General features: G+C 54.4%; 1 protein-coding gene across 1 annotated transcript in view; it reads left to right on the forward strand.

Moving 5' to 3' along the window:
• Nucleotides 1-1,506: 1,506 nt before the first annotated feature.
• The window catches only part of ACOT11 (acyl-CoA thioesterase 11), a 43,760-nt gene continuing 29,725 nt past the window's right edge, over nt 1,507-15,541 (forward strand). The window contains exon 1 of the mRNA XM_069480008.1: nt 1,507-1,593. Within this exon, the coding sequence (XP_069336109.1) occupies nt 1,561-1,593 (33 nt within the window). The 5' untranslated portion in view covers nt 1,507-1,560. The remainder of the gene's footprint in view (nt 1,594-15,541) is intronic.

Here is a 15,541-nt window from a genome sequence, read left to right on the forward strand (position 1 = left end):
GTTAGGCCTTCCTCCTTACCTTCTTCTCAGCCTATCCGAGCCCATTCAGTCTTCAGGCCAGTGCTAGGACTCCCTCCTCCAGGAAGCCTCCCAGATTGCCCCAACCATCAGTGCCATCTGTGGACCATTTTGTAGTCTTTAAGGTATGACTTTAATTTCTTATTTTTAGACATAGAGCTGTTGACAGATGACAGGCTCTTTGAGGGCAAGACCTGAGCTCACAGGGATGGACATTACAGTCCTTGACTCCTAGAGCAGAGAGTCCCAGAGCGAGGAGGGAACTTGCCCAGAGTCACACGGCACATTAGTGAAAGAACCCTGCCCAGAACCTGGGCCTTGCAGGCAGGACATCGCGGAGGAGACATTATTAGAATTGTGGTGAGTGAGCTAGGGGCAGTGGGGAAAGGGCAGAGGCTCAGAATCAGCTGATGTGTTCCAGCACCGCTCTGTACTCACCAGCTGTGCCACCTGGGCACATCACGTACCCTCCCCTAGGACCTTCCCAGTGGGGCTGCGATGAGGGCCAGCATGGGGCCCGGCACACAGCAGGAGCTTGGTGTTCGTGGGGTGGTGGTATTACTCCCCACCCACTGTCCATCCCAGCTCCCTGCCTGCATCCCTTCCCCCACCCTTCTTCCCTTGACCACCAGGCGCTTCACTGTCCTAAGTCCAGCAGGAGTGTCAGGACCTCCTTGTCAAGCCTCTTGCAGGAGCGCGTGGGAGAAGGGAAGATCCTGGTGGTCTCTCAATCAGTGGTGGTTACGGAGGGGTTGGGGTGGCTGCCCCAAGCGGCTGAAGCCTGGATGGCCATCAGGGTGGAATTTAGAAAAGTCACACTGCCTGTTTAAAGGAAGTGGGGGTGTGCCCTGTCCACAGCCAGCAACTGCTAGACGCTGGCAGCCTGGAGCAGTAGAGCAGGCAGCCTGCACTCCCAGGGGTGATGAGTCCCAGCAGGTGGGTCTGGTGTCGTTCTGAGCGGCCGCTGGCAGTTCCCTGGCCTCCTGCCACCTCCCAGTCTGACCTCTTGTGGACGGATGCCAGCCTGTGCCCAGTTAGCCAGTCTGCTGGCTGGCGCTGGGGCTGGGGAGCTGGACCCACCCGCCCTGGCGCCTGGAAGTGATCCTAGAGCCAAGAGATCGTGTGGAGGGGATGACGGGGGCTGGGAGGGGGGCGGCTGGAGTTTGGCTGCGCCTGGAGGCAAAGTGAGTGTCCCGCGGGCCGGGTGCCCAGTGGGCGGGCACTGGGCCCCCTGACGTGGCTGTGGCCCAGCTGGCAGCCTGTGTCCTTCCTTTCCACACTGCGGGCACAGAAGTCTTTGGTGCGGGGCTCCTAGGGGAAGGGGGGCAGAGGGCAGTGTGAGGACAGGTGGACATGGGGTCAAAACAGCTGCCCTGCACCCCCCCGGGGGCGGGAGCTCAGGGAGGAGGCGGAGCAGGAGGACAGGCCGGCAGTTCATCTGGAGCCAGGCCTGGCTGTTGCTCAGGTGACCAGCGTCGTCTCTGGGAGGACGCCGCTTCCCACAGCCGTCCTGACACCGCTAGCCGACCCACGGTGGCCACGATGATCCAGAATGTCGGAAATCACCTCCGGAGGGTATGGAGGTGGGCCTGGCGGGTCTGAGGCCCGGGGGAGGGCCCCAGAGGCTGGGGACGCAGAAAAGAGATTGATGTTTCCATTTTAAGTCAGAAGCCTGCATCTCCTCTCTCCCTCTCCACGGGCCGTTTTCTAGCTCTTTTGGAAGGAGCAGTCGCAGCCCCTGGGATGGTTTGTTGTAAGCAGCCGGCCCCCAGGGGCTTAGGTTCCCCCAGCGGCTTAGATTCCCGCAGGGGCGGGCTGTGCCGAGTGGAAGCACCTTCAGCAAGTTCGTGGCTTCTGGAATTCTGTTCTGGGGCGTGTGTTTCTCCCCACAGGCTTCCGCACTCATTTCTGCTGGGCGTCTGAGCTGGCGGCTCTGTGGTATTCGACCCCCAGCTCAGGCTGAAGGCCATGGAGCTGGCAGGAGTTGCAGGGTGAGGCGTGCGTGCCAGTGAGTGTAACAGGGCGAGGTGGGGGTCTTGGGGCCTGGTGCCTCTTTGGGAGGGCAAGTGCAAGACCACGTGAGGGCTGTGGAAAGGTGTCATGCACAGCGACCTTGAAGAGAACTTTTCCCCGGAACCCCCTAACCGGGACTTTGGAGCTGAGACAGACCCCAGTGCTGAGCGGTGCCTGGCAGGGGCCTTTGATCTGGTGAATGGGGATGAGCTCAGGACGGACTGGCAGGGGTTATGCTGGGTGCAGAGTGGCTGCCCTCTGAGGACGTTTTCAGGAAAAACCTTTTTAAAGGGGGCTGGGCAAATAAGGAAGTGTCTTATCCATCCCCCCTCAGTCTGCACAGCCTCCACTCGACTCAGCACCCTCCCCTGGCCCGGTGCACCTTGTCCTCCCTGGCTCCCCCGCCCCTGCCCACCCGCTTCAGTCTGCTTCTAAAATGTAAATGTGGTTTCTGCACCTGCTCAGACGGCTACCTTCAGTATGACCTTCACAATCCTCATGTGATACAAAGGGACCTTGGCGATCCGGCCCCTGCCCACGCCTCCCTCCTCATCCCAGCATCCCCAGCCCTCTGCGATCTCTGCAGCAGCCAGGCCAGACTGCTTTCTGTTGCCTCAGTGCACCGCCTTTGCTCTCCGCTCCGTGCTGTTGTTCCTGCACCTTCTGCCAGAGCTACCCCTGCCTCCCGTGCCTCCCCTAACCTGTCTCCCTGGCAAGTTCCCTCTGAGCCCTCCGATCTCAGCTCAGATGCCGCCTACTCTGGAAAGCCTTCCCAGATGTCCCATGGTGCCATGAGCCCCCGTGTCAGTCCCTTCTCATGCTTCTCGCCGGATTGTGTGCTCGACTTGCACGTCCCTCTCTCCCACCAGCCAGTGAGCCCCACGAGGCTGGGTTTGGTGTACTCAGCACAGGGATGGCACGGCCAGGGCCCAGGGCATGCCTAATGAATGAGTGGAAACAGGCTGGGTGTGGGACCTAGGTAGCAGGGCCACTTGCTCTTGTCACCTGAGCACAGGGCAGAGAGTGTCTTCCAGGTGGGTGGAGCTGCCCGTGTCTTGTCTTGTGCCCCACAGTGTTTAACCCTTCCCGATTCTTACCCCGTTAATCTTCATCGGTAACTGGGGGCAAGGCGGCAGGGGAGGGACTATCCTCATCACGACTTAACAGAGAACAGTAGTAACAAATCCTCATGTAGCTCTCACCGTGCTAGACACCATGCCAGACTCTTTGCATGTGTTAACTCATTCCGTTCTATATGAGGTAGGTGAGTCGTCATCCCCATGTTCCAGATAAGGAGTCTAAGACTCAGGGAGGGTGAGTGACTTGCCCAAGAGGACACTAGTAGGAAGTGGCAGAGCTGGGATTCGAACTCAGCTGTCCAGCTGCAGAGTTTGAGCTCTTAAGGAACCTGAGACTCAACCAGATGAAGGCCCAGAAGTGGGAGTCCAGCCCATGTGTCCTGACCCCAAGCCCAGCTGGCGTTCAGCTTCTCTGCACTGCCTCCATGGAGTCTGGGGTGGAGGTGGGTGTCAGGGTGAAGGTGGGACTCATGGGGACACAAGGTACCTCATTAGCTGAGAACACTCTGGCCTTGACTGCCACCTTTGGACCATTGCCTAGATGGCAGATGTCCTTGGATTTCCCTTGCTTTCTCTTGGATTCCCTTAGTCCCTCTGGAATATGGGAGGGTTTGAGAACATTTTCCGGTTTGATACCAAAGCTGTTGTTTTTTTTTGAGGCAGGGTCTTGCTCCATCACCTGGGCTAGAGTGTGGTGGCATCATCATAGCTCACTGCAACCTCAAAATCCTGGACTGAAATGATCCTCTTGCCTTAGCCTCCTGGGACTGCAGGCATGTGCCACCACGCCTGGCTAATTTTTCTATTTTTTATAGAGATGTGGTCTTGCTATGTTGCCCAGGCTGGTCTTGAACTCCTGGGCTCAAGCAATCCTCCAGCCTTGGCCTCTCAAAGTGCTGGGATTACAGGTATGAGCACCTAGCCCCAAAGCTGTTTTTGATGAAAAGCAAGCAAACCAACAATCCCCGCCAAACTGTCTTCATTGAGGACTGAAGAAAGCCAGGGAACAGAAGGTGCGGGGAGCGGGGGTCTCAGGTAATCCACAAGCTCTGCTTGGGATTAGGGTTAGGGTTAGGGTTAGGGCCTTTTTCAGTGTCCTGTGACACTGCAGACAGAGTGAGCATTGGAGTCTGACGGTAGTGCCGCCGGCAGGGTGGTGGAAGATCAGAAACAGCTGGGTGTCTGTGCATGTGCTCACACGCCCACAGACCCACACGCTGCTCCAGACTGAACCTGAGGACAGCTGGAGGGGCTCCTCCCCACCCCCAACCTCCCCAGCCTCACTGGGGTCCAGCCCAGAGTGTGGGGAGATTTGGGGCACAACAATGGGACTAGAATCTTATGTTCACCCCATTAGTCATGGTGTGACCTTGGACCAGGTGTTCCTCACTCTGGGCCTCAATGTGCTGGGTGATCGCTGGGGTCCCAGCCGGCCTGGACATCCTGGGGTCTGGATGTTTGTGGAGGTTTGTACACCACCTTGAGGTTGGTGCTGCTGGTGAAAGGCAGGGGCCCATCTCCCTGGAAGGCCCCACTGTGTATCTGGGGGGAGACATAGATAGAAAACGATGTGCCTATCTATACTAGGAGCAAAAAAACTGCTGAATGAATGAGTCATGATGGGTGCTCAGAAGGGGACTGAGGTGGTCCTGGAAGGCTTCCTGGAGGAAGAGGTGAGCTGCTTGAACACTTAGCGGCAGCCTGTTCAGGAGCCATATGTGAACCCATCTCAGCCATGGGCAGACATTCTTAGTCTGGAGGGTGTCTGGAGTACTCTTCTTTTTTTTAATTAAAAATATTTTTTATTTTTTAAATTGATAGATAACATTATGTTCATATCATGTACAACATGATGTTTTGAAGTATATATACATTGTGGAATGGTTAATTCTAGCTAATTAACAAATGCATTACCTTACATAGTTTTCACTTTCGTGGTGGTAGCACATAACAGCCACTTTCTTTACACTTTTCAAGAATACAATATGTCATCATTAACTGTAGTCACCTTGCTGTACCAACGATCTCTTGAAATGTATTCCTCCTCCCAGCCATAACTATGCGCCCTCCACCAAGATCTCCCCCCTCCCCCAGCAGCCCCAGCCTCTGGTATCCACCATTATACTCTCCACTTCTAGGAGATCAACTTGTTAACATTCCGTGTATGAGTGAAGTCATGTGGTATTTATCTGTGCCTGGCTTATGTCACCTAAAAATGTCTTCCAGGTTCATCCATGTTGGTGCGAATGGCAGGATTTCATTCTTTTTTATAGCTGGATATTCCTTGTGTGTATGTACCACGTTTTCTTTATCCGTTCATCTGTCGAGGGACACTTGGGTTGATTCCATGTCGTGGCTATTGTGAATAATGCTGGTGTAAACATGGGAGTGCAGATATTTCTTTGACGTACTGATTTCATTTCCTTTGGATATATACACCCAGTAGTGGGGGTGTTGGATCATGTGTTAGTTTTGTTTTTAATTTATTTTCTATGTTGTTTTCCATAATGGTTGTACTAATTTACATTCCCACCAACAGTGTAAAAGCGTTCCCTTTCTCCACATCCTCACCAACACGTGCTATCTTTTGGTTTTTGATCATAGGCATCCTAACTGGAGTGAGGTGTTATCTTATTATGGTTTTGGCATTTCCCTGATGACTAGTGATGCAGAGCACTTTTTTCATATACCTGTTGGCCATCTGTATGTCTTCTTTTGAGAAATGCCTATTTAGGTCTTTTGTCTATCTTTTAATAGCTTTTTTTTTTTTTTTTCAATCGAGTTGTTGAGTTCCTTCTATATTTTGGATGTTAACTCCTTGTCAGATGTATAGTTTGCAAATATTTTCTCCCATTCTGCAGGTTGACTTTTCACTCTGTTGATTGTTTCCCTTGCTGTGCAGAAGCTTATTAGTTTGACATAATCCCATTTGTCTATTTTTGCCTTTGTTGCCTGCTTTTGGGGTCATATTCCAAAAGTCATTGTCCAGACCTATGTCATGTGAAGCATTTTCCTTATATTTTCTTCTAGTAGTTTCATAGTTTTGGGTCTTACATTTAAGTCTCTAATCCACTTTGAGTTGATTTTTATATCTAGTGAGAGATAAAAGTCAAATTTCTTTCTTCTGCATGTGGATATCTGGTTTTTCCAACACCATTTATTGAAGAGACTATTCTTTCCCCAATATGTGTTTTGGCACCTTTGTTGAAAATCAGTTGGCTGTAAATGTGTGGATTTATTTCTGGGCTCTCTATTCTGTTCCAGTGGTCTGCATGTCTACTTTTATGCCAGTACCATGCTATTTTGGTTACTACGGCTTTGTAGAATATTTTGAAATCAGGTAGTGTGATGCCTCCAGCTTTATTGTTTTTGCTTAAGATTGGTTTGGCTCTTTGGGGTCTGTTGTTTCATACAAATTTAGGATTGTTTTTTCCATTTCTTTGAAGAATGTCATTGGAATTTTGATAGGGATTACATTAAATCTCTAAATTGCTTTGGGTAATATGGACATTTTAACAATACTGGCCAGGTGTAGTGGCTCATGCCTGTAATCCCAGCACTTTGGGAGGCCAAGGAGGGAGGATTGCTTGAGGTCAGGAGTTCAAGACCAGCCTGGACAACATGACAAGACCCTAGCTCTACAAAACATAAAAAAATTAGTTGGGCGTGGTGACGTGCACCTGTGGTCCCAGCTACTTGGCATGCTGAGGTACGAGGATCACTTGAGCCCAAGAGTTTGGGGCTGCAGTGAGCTATGATCGCACCACTGCACTCCAGCCTGGGTGACAGAGTGAGACCCTGTCTCTAAAAAAATAAAAAAACAATTTTAAAAAATGAAACGGAGACAGAGAGCTTAAGTAACTTGCCTGAGGCTGCACAGCTAGTAAGTGGCATTGCTGAGACTAAACTCAGGCTGTCTGGAGAACAGGGAACTGTGAGAGGATGGTGAGGGAGGTCGAGGGAGACCTCTGAGCAGGAGACAGCTAAGCTCTAGCCACTGAGAAGAAGGCAGCCATGGGAGGATCTGGGGGAAGAGCATTTTAGGTGGAGGGAACAGCATTTGTTTGCAGGCTCCTGGATAGGAGGGCTTGGTGCATCTGAGCTGCTGCACAGGGGCCCATGTGACTCAGAACGGAGTGAGCAAGGAGCAGAACAGCTGTAAGAGGCTGAGACGAGGCTGCGAGGTGCAGCAGGCAGGGGGTGGCCAGGCCTCGCAAGCTGAGTTTGGGGTTTGGAGTGCTGTGGGTTGTGTGGTCCTGCCCACTAGGCTATGCGCTCTGTGAGGGCTCTCTGGCCCCACGCTTAGTGCCAAGATCTGCAGTCCCTGCACACCGAGCTCAGCAACCCAGGGAAACACATCATCGTGGCTCTTCCTCTCTGAATGGCCAGCACCTTGACGGTCCCAGCTGCCTTCCCAGTCAGCCCCTGACTCACAGAGGGTACCGATGGCGCAGAGGAGGCACTGAGAAGTGAGGTGAAGGCCTGGCTCATACAGCTGGCAAGAGACTCAGAGCCCCCACTTGCTGGGCTGGGACCGCTTTTCCATCCCTTGTCTTGGCCAGGGAGGCATCCGGAACCTCCGTGCACCCAGACAGGTGCACTGCTGCATGAGGACCCACCCCATCCCAGCCTTCCGTGCCTACCCTCACACAGACAGTGCAGGTGCCAGATGGCCCTATGACACACACATCCAGGGTCCAGGGCAGGCTGCACCACTGCCCTCACCTGTGCCTAGCGTGGCGGCAGGGCCAAGCTGGCATCCCTGGAGCCTTTTTTTTTTTTTTTTTTTTTTTTTGTTGAGACAGAGTCTCACTTTGTTGCCCAGGCTAGAGTGAGTGCCGTGGCGTCAGCTTAGCTCACAGCAACCTCAAACTCCTGGGCTTAAGCGATCCTACTGCCTCAGCCTCCCGAGTAGCTGGGACTACAGGCATGTGCCACTATGCCCGGCTAATTTTTTCTATATAGATTTTTTTAGGTGTCCATATAATGTCTTTCTAATTTTTAGTAGAGACGGGGTCTCGCTCAGGCTGGTCTCGAACTCCTGACCTTGAGCAATCCACCCGCCTCGGCCTCCCAGAGTGCTAGGATTACAGGCGTGAGCCACCACGCCCGGCCCATCCCTGGAGCCTTTAGAGGGCTGCTCACCGCTCTGCCGGACAGTGGGAAGATCCAGAGACTGACCTTAGAGAAGCTAACTCACTTTGCCTCTGCAGGCTCGTTTCCTCATGTGAACCAGGTCTGTTCCTGCTGAATCACTGGCAGGATTACAGACACTGAAGAAATGTAGAACTTGGCACATAATTGGCCGTGGTAAATATTCCTTTCTTTGTTTTTATCTCATGTGGGCTTCAGTTTTCTCAGTGGCTCAGTGGCAGGATCAGTTGGTCAGATGAGTTGGTAAAAGCAAACTTTTCTGTTGAGTACCTACCCTGACCTACTAAGTGTCAGGCGTATTTAAACTTCCCAACAGCTTTGCAAAGCTGCTGGAATTCATCTGGCTTTACAGATGAGAAAACCAAGGCTCTGGCATGAAGTCACTTTGATCTAGTTAGAGAATTCAAAGGCTTGTCTGACCCCAAGCTCCAGCTGGGCAAGGGCCCTGGACGCTGTGGCTTCTCTCCTTGTCCTGGGCCGACCTGGTTAAGAAGAGGAACTGACACCTCTGTCTTGTGCCTGCTCTGTCCTGGGGCTCCAGGGACAGATGGAGCTACTGGCTGGGTCCTCTGCCAGCTCCCTGGATGAAGGCCTGTGTGCTCCTGCCATCCCCGGGAGCAACCTCCTTGCAGGTAGGAGGTGGCGTCCAGCCAGTGATGTAAAGGACCAGCATCTGCCGCTTTGTGGACACAAGAGATGAGCCAGATTAGCACTGACCTCAGGTGCTCCCAGGCTGATGGAGAGACAGAGAGAGTTACAAACTAGCCATGGCAGCACAGCGTGACCAGGCTGTGACAGAGGGAAACCTTGAGGTAGCTGCTAACCAGCCTGTAGGTCAGGGCAGACTCCCTGGAGGAGGTGATGAGTTAGCTTGGCCTTTTTTTTTTTTTTTTTTTGAGACAGAGTCTCACTTTGTTGCCCAGGCTAGAGTGAGTGCCGTGGCGTCAGCCTAGCTCACAGCAACCTCAAACTCCTGAGCTCAAGCGATCCTCCTGTCTCAGCCTCCCGAGTAGTTGGGACTACAGGCATGCACCACCATGCCCGGCTAATTTTTTCTATATATATTTTTAGCTGTCCATATAATTTCTTTCTATTTTTAGTAGAGATGGGGTCTCGCTCTTGCTCAGGCTGGTCTCGAACTCCTGAGCTCAAACGATCTGCCCACCTCGGCCTCCCAGAGTGCTAGGATTACAGGCGTGAGCCACCGCGCCCGGCCTAGCTTGGCCTTGAAAGCTTTTCTGGGTTAGGAAGCATGGCCGAGGCAGACGCACCTGTATGTGAGAGGTGGGAAAGAACCAGCTCCACAAGGAAATGATGAGGGAATTTGGCAGTGACCTCTGAGGACACTCTCCCTGGCCCCTTCGTCAATGTAGTATGTGCATCCTGCCTGGCGCTGCTTCAGAAATCATACATCAGCTAATTAATGTCAATAGACATGAGTTATTACGCTTAGTTTTGGAGAGGCAGCGCAGTGAGTGGAAGTAGCTTTGGTGGTGAGAAAAGCAGAAGCTCAGCTCCGTCATTCCCTGGCGGAGTGCCCCCGGGCACGTCCTTTAGATAGCCCCAGCCTCGGTTCCCTTTTCTGTGCAAGAGGGACCATTGTCCCTCACTGGGTTTTGTGAAGATTAAATGATACTATGCACAAGCCATCATATAATGCATACTTAAAAGGCCTGAAACATAGTAGGCACTCACAAACCTATGGTGAGGCACTGGGACTCCAGAGAGAATGTGACCTGGCCCCTGTCCTCAAGGAGTTGCTTATCTCCTCCTGTGTGCACGCACTTGACCTTGTGTGGTTGTCCAGAAGCCCAGCGAGTCACAGGCCGGCGAGCAGCACCTGCGCTGTGGCCCGGGGGCGACCGTCGTTCAGGATGCTCGCAGGGGGGCCGCCGTGCTGCATCTCAGGTCTCTCCACTCCTTGGCGCTGCCCTATCTGTGACCTCTAGAACGGGCTGGGATCTGCTCTGGGGGTGTGGCCCTGCCCGGGTGTGGTCCTGGGCTCGGTCAGAGGTTGGGAAGGGGAGTGGCCCCGCAGCCTCCCTAAAGCAGCCTCCGGTTTCCAGCGGGACTCCCGGGCTGAGCCGGACCAGGTGGGTCTAAGTTTTCTTTTGCTCCCTCAGGGAGGGTGTGGAGAGACCCAGCTCCTCTTCTCTTTCTTCTCAGGGATGCAGCCCCCGAGCAGTGAGGGTACAAGTGGGAGGTCGGGACGTGTGGAGCCAGAAGACTGGCTGGTTCTTGACGAGCCCTCTTCCCTGGTCCTGTCACTCAAGCCTGCTTTGTGCCAGGCAGTTACCACCACACTGGCATTTACACAGAGAAGGCAAGTTTTAACAAAGCAAGCGGTGTGCCTACAGGCTTTGAGGGCAGGGGCGCAGGGAAGGGACGGGCAGAAGAGGAAGAGGCCCAAGGATTAAATGGCTTTTCCCCCTCCCCATAGGGGGCCAGAGGGCGAAGAGCACAACACGGCTCCCAGCACCCCTCTACCCCACCCCAAAGGCCCCCTGGGGCTCTGAGTCTTCCTGGTCCCCACCTTGCCCTTGCTTTTGAAGATAAAAGTAGAGCTTCCGGGTGGCGGGTGGCGCAGCCAAGAGAAGGCGTGTCTGTCTCACCTGCAAACCCGTTCTCAGCTAGGCCCTCCTCTGGCTGGGGAGTGGGGGCTGTGATGAGCCAGCGGAGGGCCTTCACCTGGGAGACCTCACAGCCCAGGTGGATCCACAGGTCAGAGACCAGCTCCCAAGCGAGCTCTTTTCCGTATTGCCTAAGACAGGATTGCAGGGAGGCAACTGATATAGGTGCCCGAGTTGGCAGGCTCTTTCTCAGAGGCCCCGTGAGCTAGGGGATCTGATCTCCCTCCAGCCGGTGGCCCCCCTGTGGCACCCCCGCCAGGCTCTGGAGCCAGAAGGACCCAGGTCCAGTCTCCACTTTGCCTTTTGCTAGCCAGGGGTCCTTGGGTGGACCCTTCCTTGTTCCTGGTCTGAGTTTCCTTTTCCTCATCTGCAAAATGAGGTGTGAGGCTTCTTGCTTATGAGTGGAGCTGAGAATTAAGGGACCCCCAAGGACTAGGCCTGGCACACAGTAGGTGTGTGATAAATGGTAACCATAGATTTCTTTTTCTTTTTTTCTTTTGGAGTCAGAGTCTCTGTTGCCCAGGCTAGAGTTCAGTGGCATCATCATAGCTCACTGCAACTTCAAATTCCTGAGCTCAAGTGATCCTCCTGCCTCAGCCTCCCAAGTAGCTGGGACTACAGGCTCATGCCACCACACCTGGCTAATTTTTCTATTTTTTTTTTTTTTTTTTTTGTATAGACGGGGGTCTTGCTCTTGCTCAGCCTGGTCTTGAACTCCTGACCTTGAGCAATCCTCCCGCCTTGGCCTCTCAGAGTGCTAGGATTACAGGCGTGAGCCACCTCGCCCAGCCTCATCTGCTTTGTTTTATGTTCATATGTTACAACTGTTCAGATGGCCGCCTAGGACCAGGTGTGTTTTCACGCAGCCATTTGAGCAAATATTGAACAGAGCAGGCCAATGTGTATGTACTCCTGGAGGACAACTGCCGAGTTCACGTCAACACATTTTACTGTGCACCCACAATGTTCTGGGTGTATGCAATGCAAGATATGCAAAATGTGTCTGCCCCTGTCCCAGGGCTCTCCTCCCGTGTGCCGGTGTGCCTTGTTCTTAGTGAACCGGAGCTGGTTTCTAGTGATCACTGCCTTCACTTCCAAGAATCCATTTCCTTCCTTCCCCTCAGGGGCCTGGGAAGGTGAAGGTTTCCCAGCAGTCGTTGAGTCCAGTCGGACTGTGCGTGGACTTCTGCCGGAGTGCCGCAGACTCCATCCTGTTCGACACGTTGATTCTTGGCTGAAATGAAGCCCTGGTAGGAGATAGAGTGAATGTTCGACTGGCAGTGCTGGGCGGGAAGGTGAATGTCATTGGCACAGCCTCGGGCTGATAGGCCCTGTCTGACACCCACTGCTCTGCAGAGGCCACCTGGCTTGTCACAGAGGACGTGTCTTACCCTTGGGACCTGGGCAGGCCCTTCCTCGCTGCTTCCCGGGCCTTTCTGTAATACAAGGCCTTGGCTTTTTAACAACACAAGCTGCCGGTTGGGGGCATTTCCTATGGGTCAGATCCTGCTCTAAGCACTTTGCATGTATAATCTCACTGAATCCTCACTACGATTTTTTTTAGAGATAGGATCTCGCTCTGCCTCCCAGGCTGGAGTGCAGTGATGTGATCATAGCTCACTGTAGCCTCAAACTCCTGGGCTCCAGTGATCCTCCCACCTCAGCCTCCCGAGTGGCTGGAACTACCGGCCTAAACCACCGCACCTGGCTTTTACTATATTCCCATTTTATAGATGTGGAAAGTGAGGTTCAGAGAGGCTTAAGCAAATGGCTTAGGGTTTTCCAGCCAGACAGAGGCAAGGCAAGGATCCAGCGCAGTCTGAGTCTGCCAGGCCTCGCAGCCACCCTCTTGCCAGGCCCCTGTGCCTTCCGGTTTTTCTTTCTTTTCTCTCTGTCTCCACCCTTCTCATTATTTCTTCAACAAACCTTTCTTGGGCTCAGATTCCTCTGAGACAGTGTGGGAAAATGTGGGGGTGGGTGGGCCTGGCACAGCTGCCCTGTAGACCTGCTGAGCTCGGCGGCCTCCTCCAGAGACCAGGCCGGGCCCAGCTCTGCATCTCCCAGCTCAGACGTGGCAGCCCAGGGCCCGAGAAGCAGCCGCAGGTTGGTGTCCTGCACAGCCTTGTTCTGAGGCCTGCTCCATTCCTCGTGCGGTGTCAGGGAATGCGTGCGGGGGACACAGTCACAGCTCCTGCTCCCACCACTCTGCTCTGCCTGGGGGTGGTTTCTTGAACACTTTGGGGGAAAAGGAAGAGCTGTTGTGTTGTGCGGGGGAAGCTGGGTTAGGTGGGAAGGACGAGGAGGAGCGGAGGGCAGGCCCGGGCAGGCAGGAGGGCTCTGGGCACGTCTGGGGCCCTGGGGAGTGAGGGGGCTGCTGAGTGACGGTGTTGCCTGCGGGGTGGGAGGAGGGACCCCCCTTTCTGGGCGTGGCAAGGACACCACCCCTTAGCAGGAGGGGCCTGCAGGGCCCTGGAGAAGCAGCTGGGGCCCTGAAGGGGGCCACAGGGCTGCCGGCTTCCTGGGGCAGGAAGTCCCGCTGAGGCCAGAATCCCGCCAGGCTGTGCCCCTCAGCCCCGGGAATGTGCGTGTGGGAGGGGCCCCTTTCCTCCTCCCTCTCTGCTCTGCGTGTGTGTCCCCTCTCTCCTCCTTGCTCTCTTCCCTACCGGCTTCTGTCTTCTCTCTCTGACCTCATTATTTTTCTGTTCTTTCTCTTCTCTTTGCCTCTTCCTTCTCTCTCTGACTATTTCTCCCCTCACCCCCCTTAACTGCTCTCTCTTCTCCTCCTTCTCCCTGTCCTCGGTCCTCCCTCCCTTGCCCCCCTCTAGGGGAACTGTGACGCCTTAGCTGCTGTGCCCAACTCCAGGATGATGGGGCCTGGGCCCATTGCCTGGCCGCCTGTTGCCATGGCGACCTGGAGGCAGTGGCAGACAGTGGTCTCAGCTTTCTGGCAGGGAGGGCAGGAGGGCTCTGTTGAGGGGAGAGGCCGAGTCTGTCCTTCACAGCCCCAGGAGGGCCCACCCCACTGCCAGGGGCTCCGGCATGGAGTGATTGCCCGGGAACGTGGGCTCTGGGCTGGGTGCTGTCAGAGCAGCTCCACGGAGGGGCCACATAGTAGGGGTCAGTCACACTTGGGGTCAGACTGCCAGTGTTCTAATGGCTCTTCTGGCCACTTTCTGGGGTCTGCCGGAGGTAGGGGGGTGGGAGGTGGCAAACAGCCCTGAAGGAAGAAGCCACGGCCAGGCAGCTGGGTAGGTGGGCGGGATGGAAGAACTGAGGCAGACCTGCTCTTCATTGGAGGGGTCTACGTCCGAAAGGAGTGAGCCCTCTGTCTCTGGGAGCAAGCAAGCTCACTGGAGGGAGAGTGGTAGCTGAGATTCCTGTGCCTGAGAGGAGCCTATCTAGCTGAATGTGGGGTTTCCTCCCACTCCCGAGAGCTGAGGATTTACAAAATACTGTTTTTACGAGGATTTACAAAGTACAGAGGGCTTGCAGGTTCCTCACTGCTGGTGGCCCAGTGGGACAGTGTTCTGGAAGGTGCCTTGCCCCTCACTGTGCTGGGAAGGGGTACAGATGCCACGACTGTCTCCTGCAGAGGACGTCAGGGCAGATGGGCAGGGAGCGTCTTGTGTGTCCTGGCTCTGGGTGTGGGTCCTGGCCTGGCATGCCTGGGTAAGGAAGGGCTGGTGGCTGTCACAGGTATCTGGGATGTGGCAGCAACTATGCTGGCTGTCAGAGGGGAGAGGCAGTTACAGCAAAGTGGCCAAGCAGCCTCAGCCTTTGAGTTAAACAGACTTGCATTCAGGTCCCAACTCTGCCCTTTACTGGCTGTGTGATTTTGTGTGTGTATATGTCCAAGTGGCTCACCCTTCCTGAGCCTCTGTTTTCCCATCTGTAAAAGGGGAATAAAATAGCAGCATTCAGCTATTAGGGCTGTGCGAAGATGAAAAGAGATAATGCATATAAAATGCGTAGCACAGTGCCTGGCACATATTAAATACTTAAACAAGGGAGAGCAGTTGTTCGCAATCTCACCTACACACCTACCCCTGTCAATTTTGTAAACCGAGGGAGCTGAGCCCAGAGAGGTTAAGACACTGGCTCATGTCCCATGGGTTATTAGTTCTGGCCACACTGCAGGGACCGCACCCAAACAATACAGAGACGTGGGAGTGAGGATGTTGGCTGAGGTTAACCCGAACCCCCGGGCCCACCCTGGCCCCTGTCCTGCGGGTTCCGGCTCCCAGCCCCGCACAGGGTCAGGTTCTGCACACTCCACAGCCCCTGCCGCCCCGTGGCTTAACAGCATCTCCTAGGGAGCCTCTTGTTCCGTGGCCGTCTCCGCATCTAGCCCTTGGCTCTGTGAGGCCTGGGCCCAGTCAGGCGCTCAGGAAGTGCTGGAATAAAAGAAGGGCAGGACCACCGACCACCACTACTTAGAAAGCCCTGTCCACATGTTCCCTCTGCACCTGGGGACAACCCTGCAAAGTGCTTGGGATTCTCCTTTCACAGGTGAGGGAGCTGGTCCCTGGGGGACACTCGCGAGTGGAATGGACGAACAGCTGAATGGAGAGAGGGGAAGCCAGGCCACTCCTCTGCTGAGGGCTGGGCTGGGATTCAAATGCGGTCCACCCGACTCCGGAACCCGCT

This window comes from Eulemur rufifrons, chromosome 8, assembly GCF_041146395.1.
Source record: "Eulemur rufifrons isolate Redbay chromosome 8, OSU_ERuf_1, whole genome shotgun sequence".
Classification (NCBI taxonomy): domain Eukaryota; kingdom Metazoa; phylum Chordata; class Mammalia; order Primates; family Lemuridae; genus Eulemur; species Eulemur rufifrons.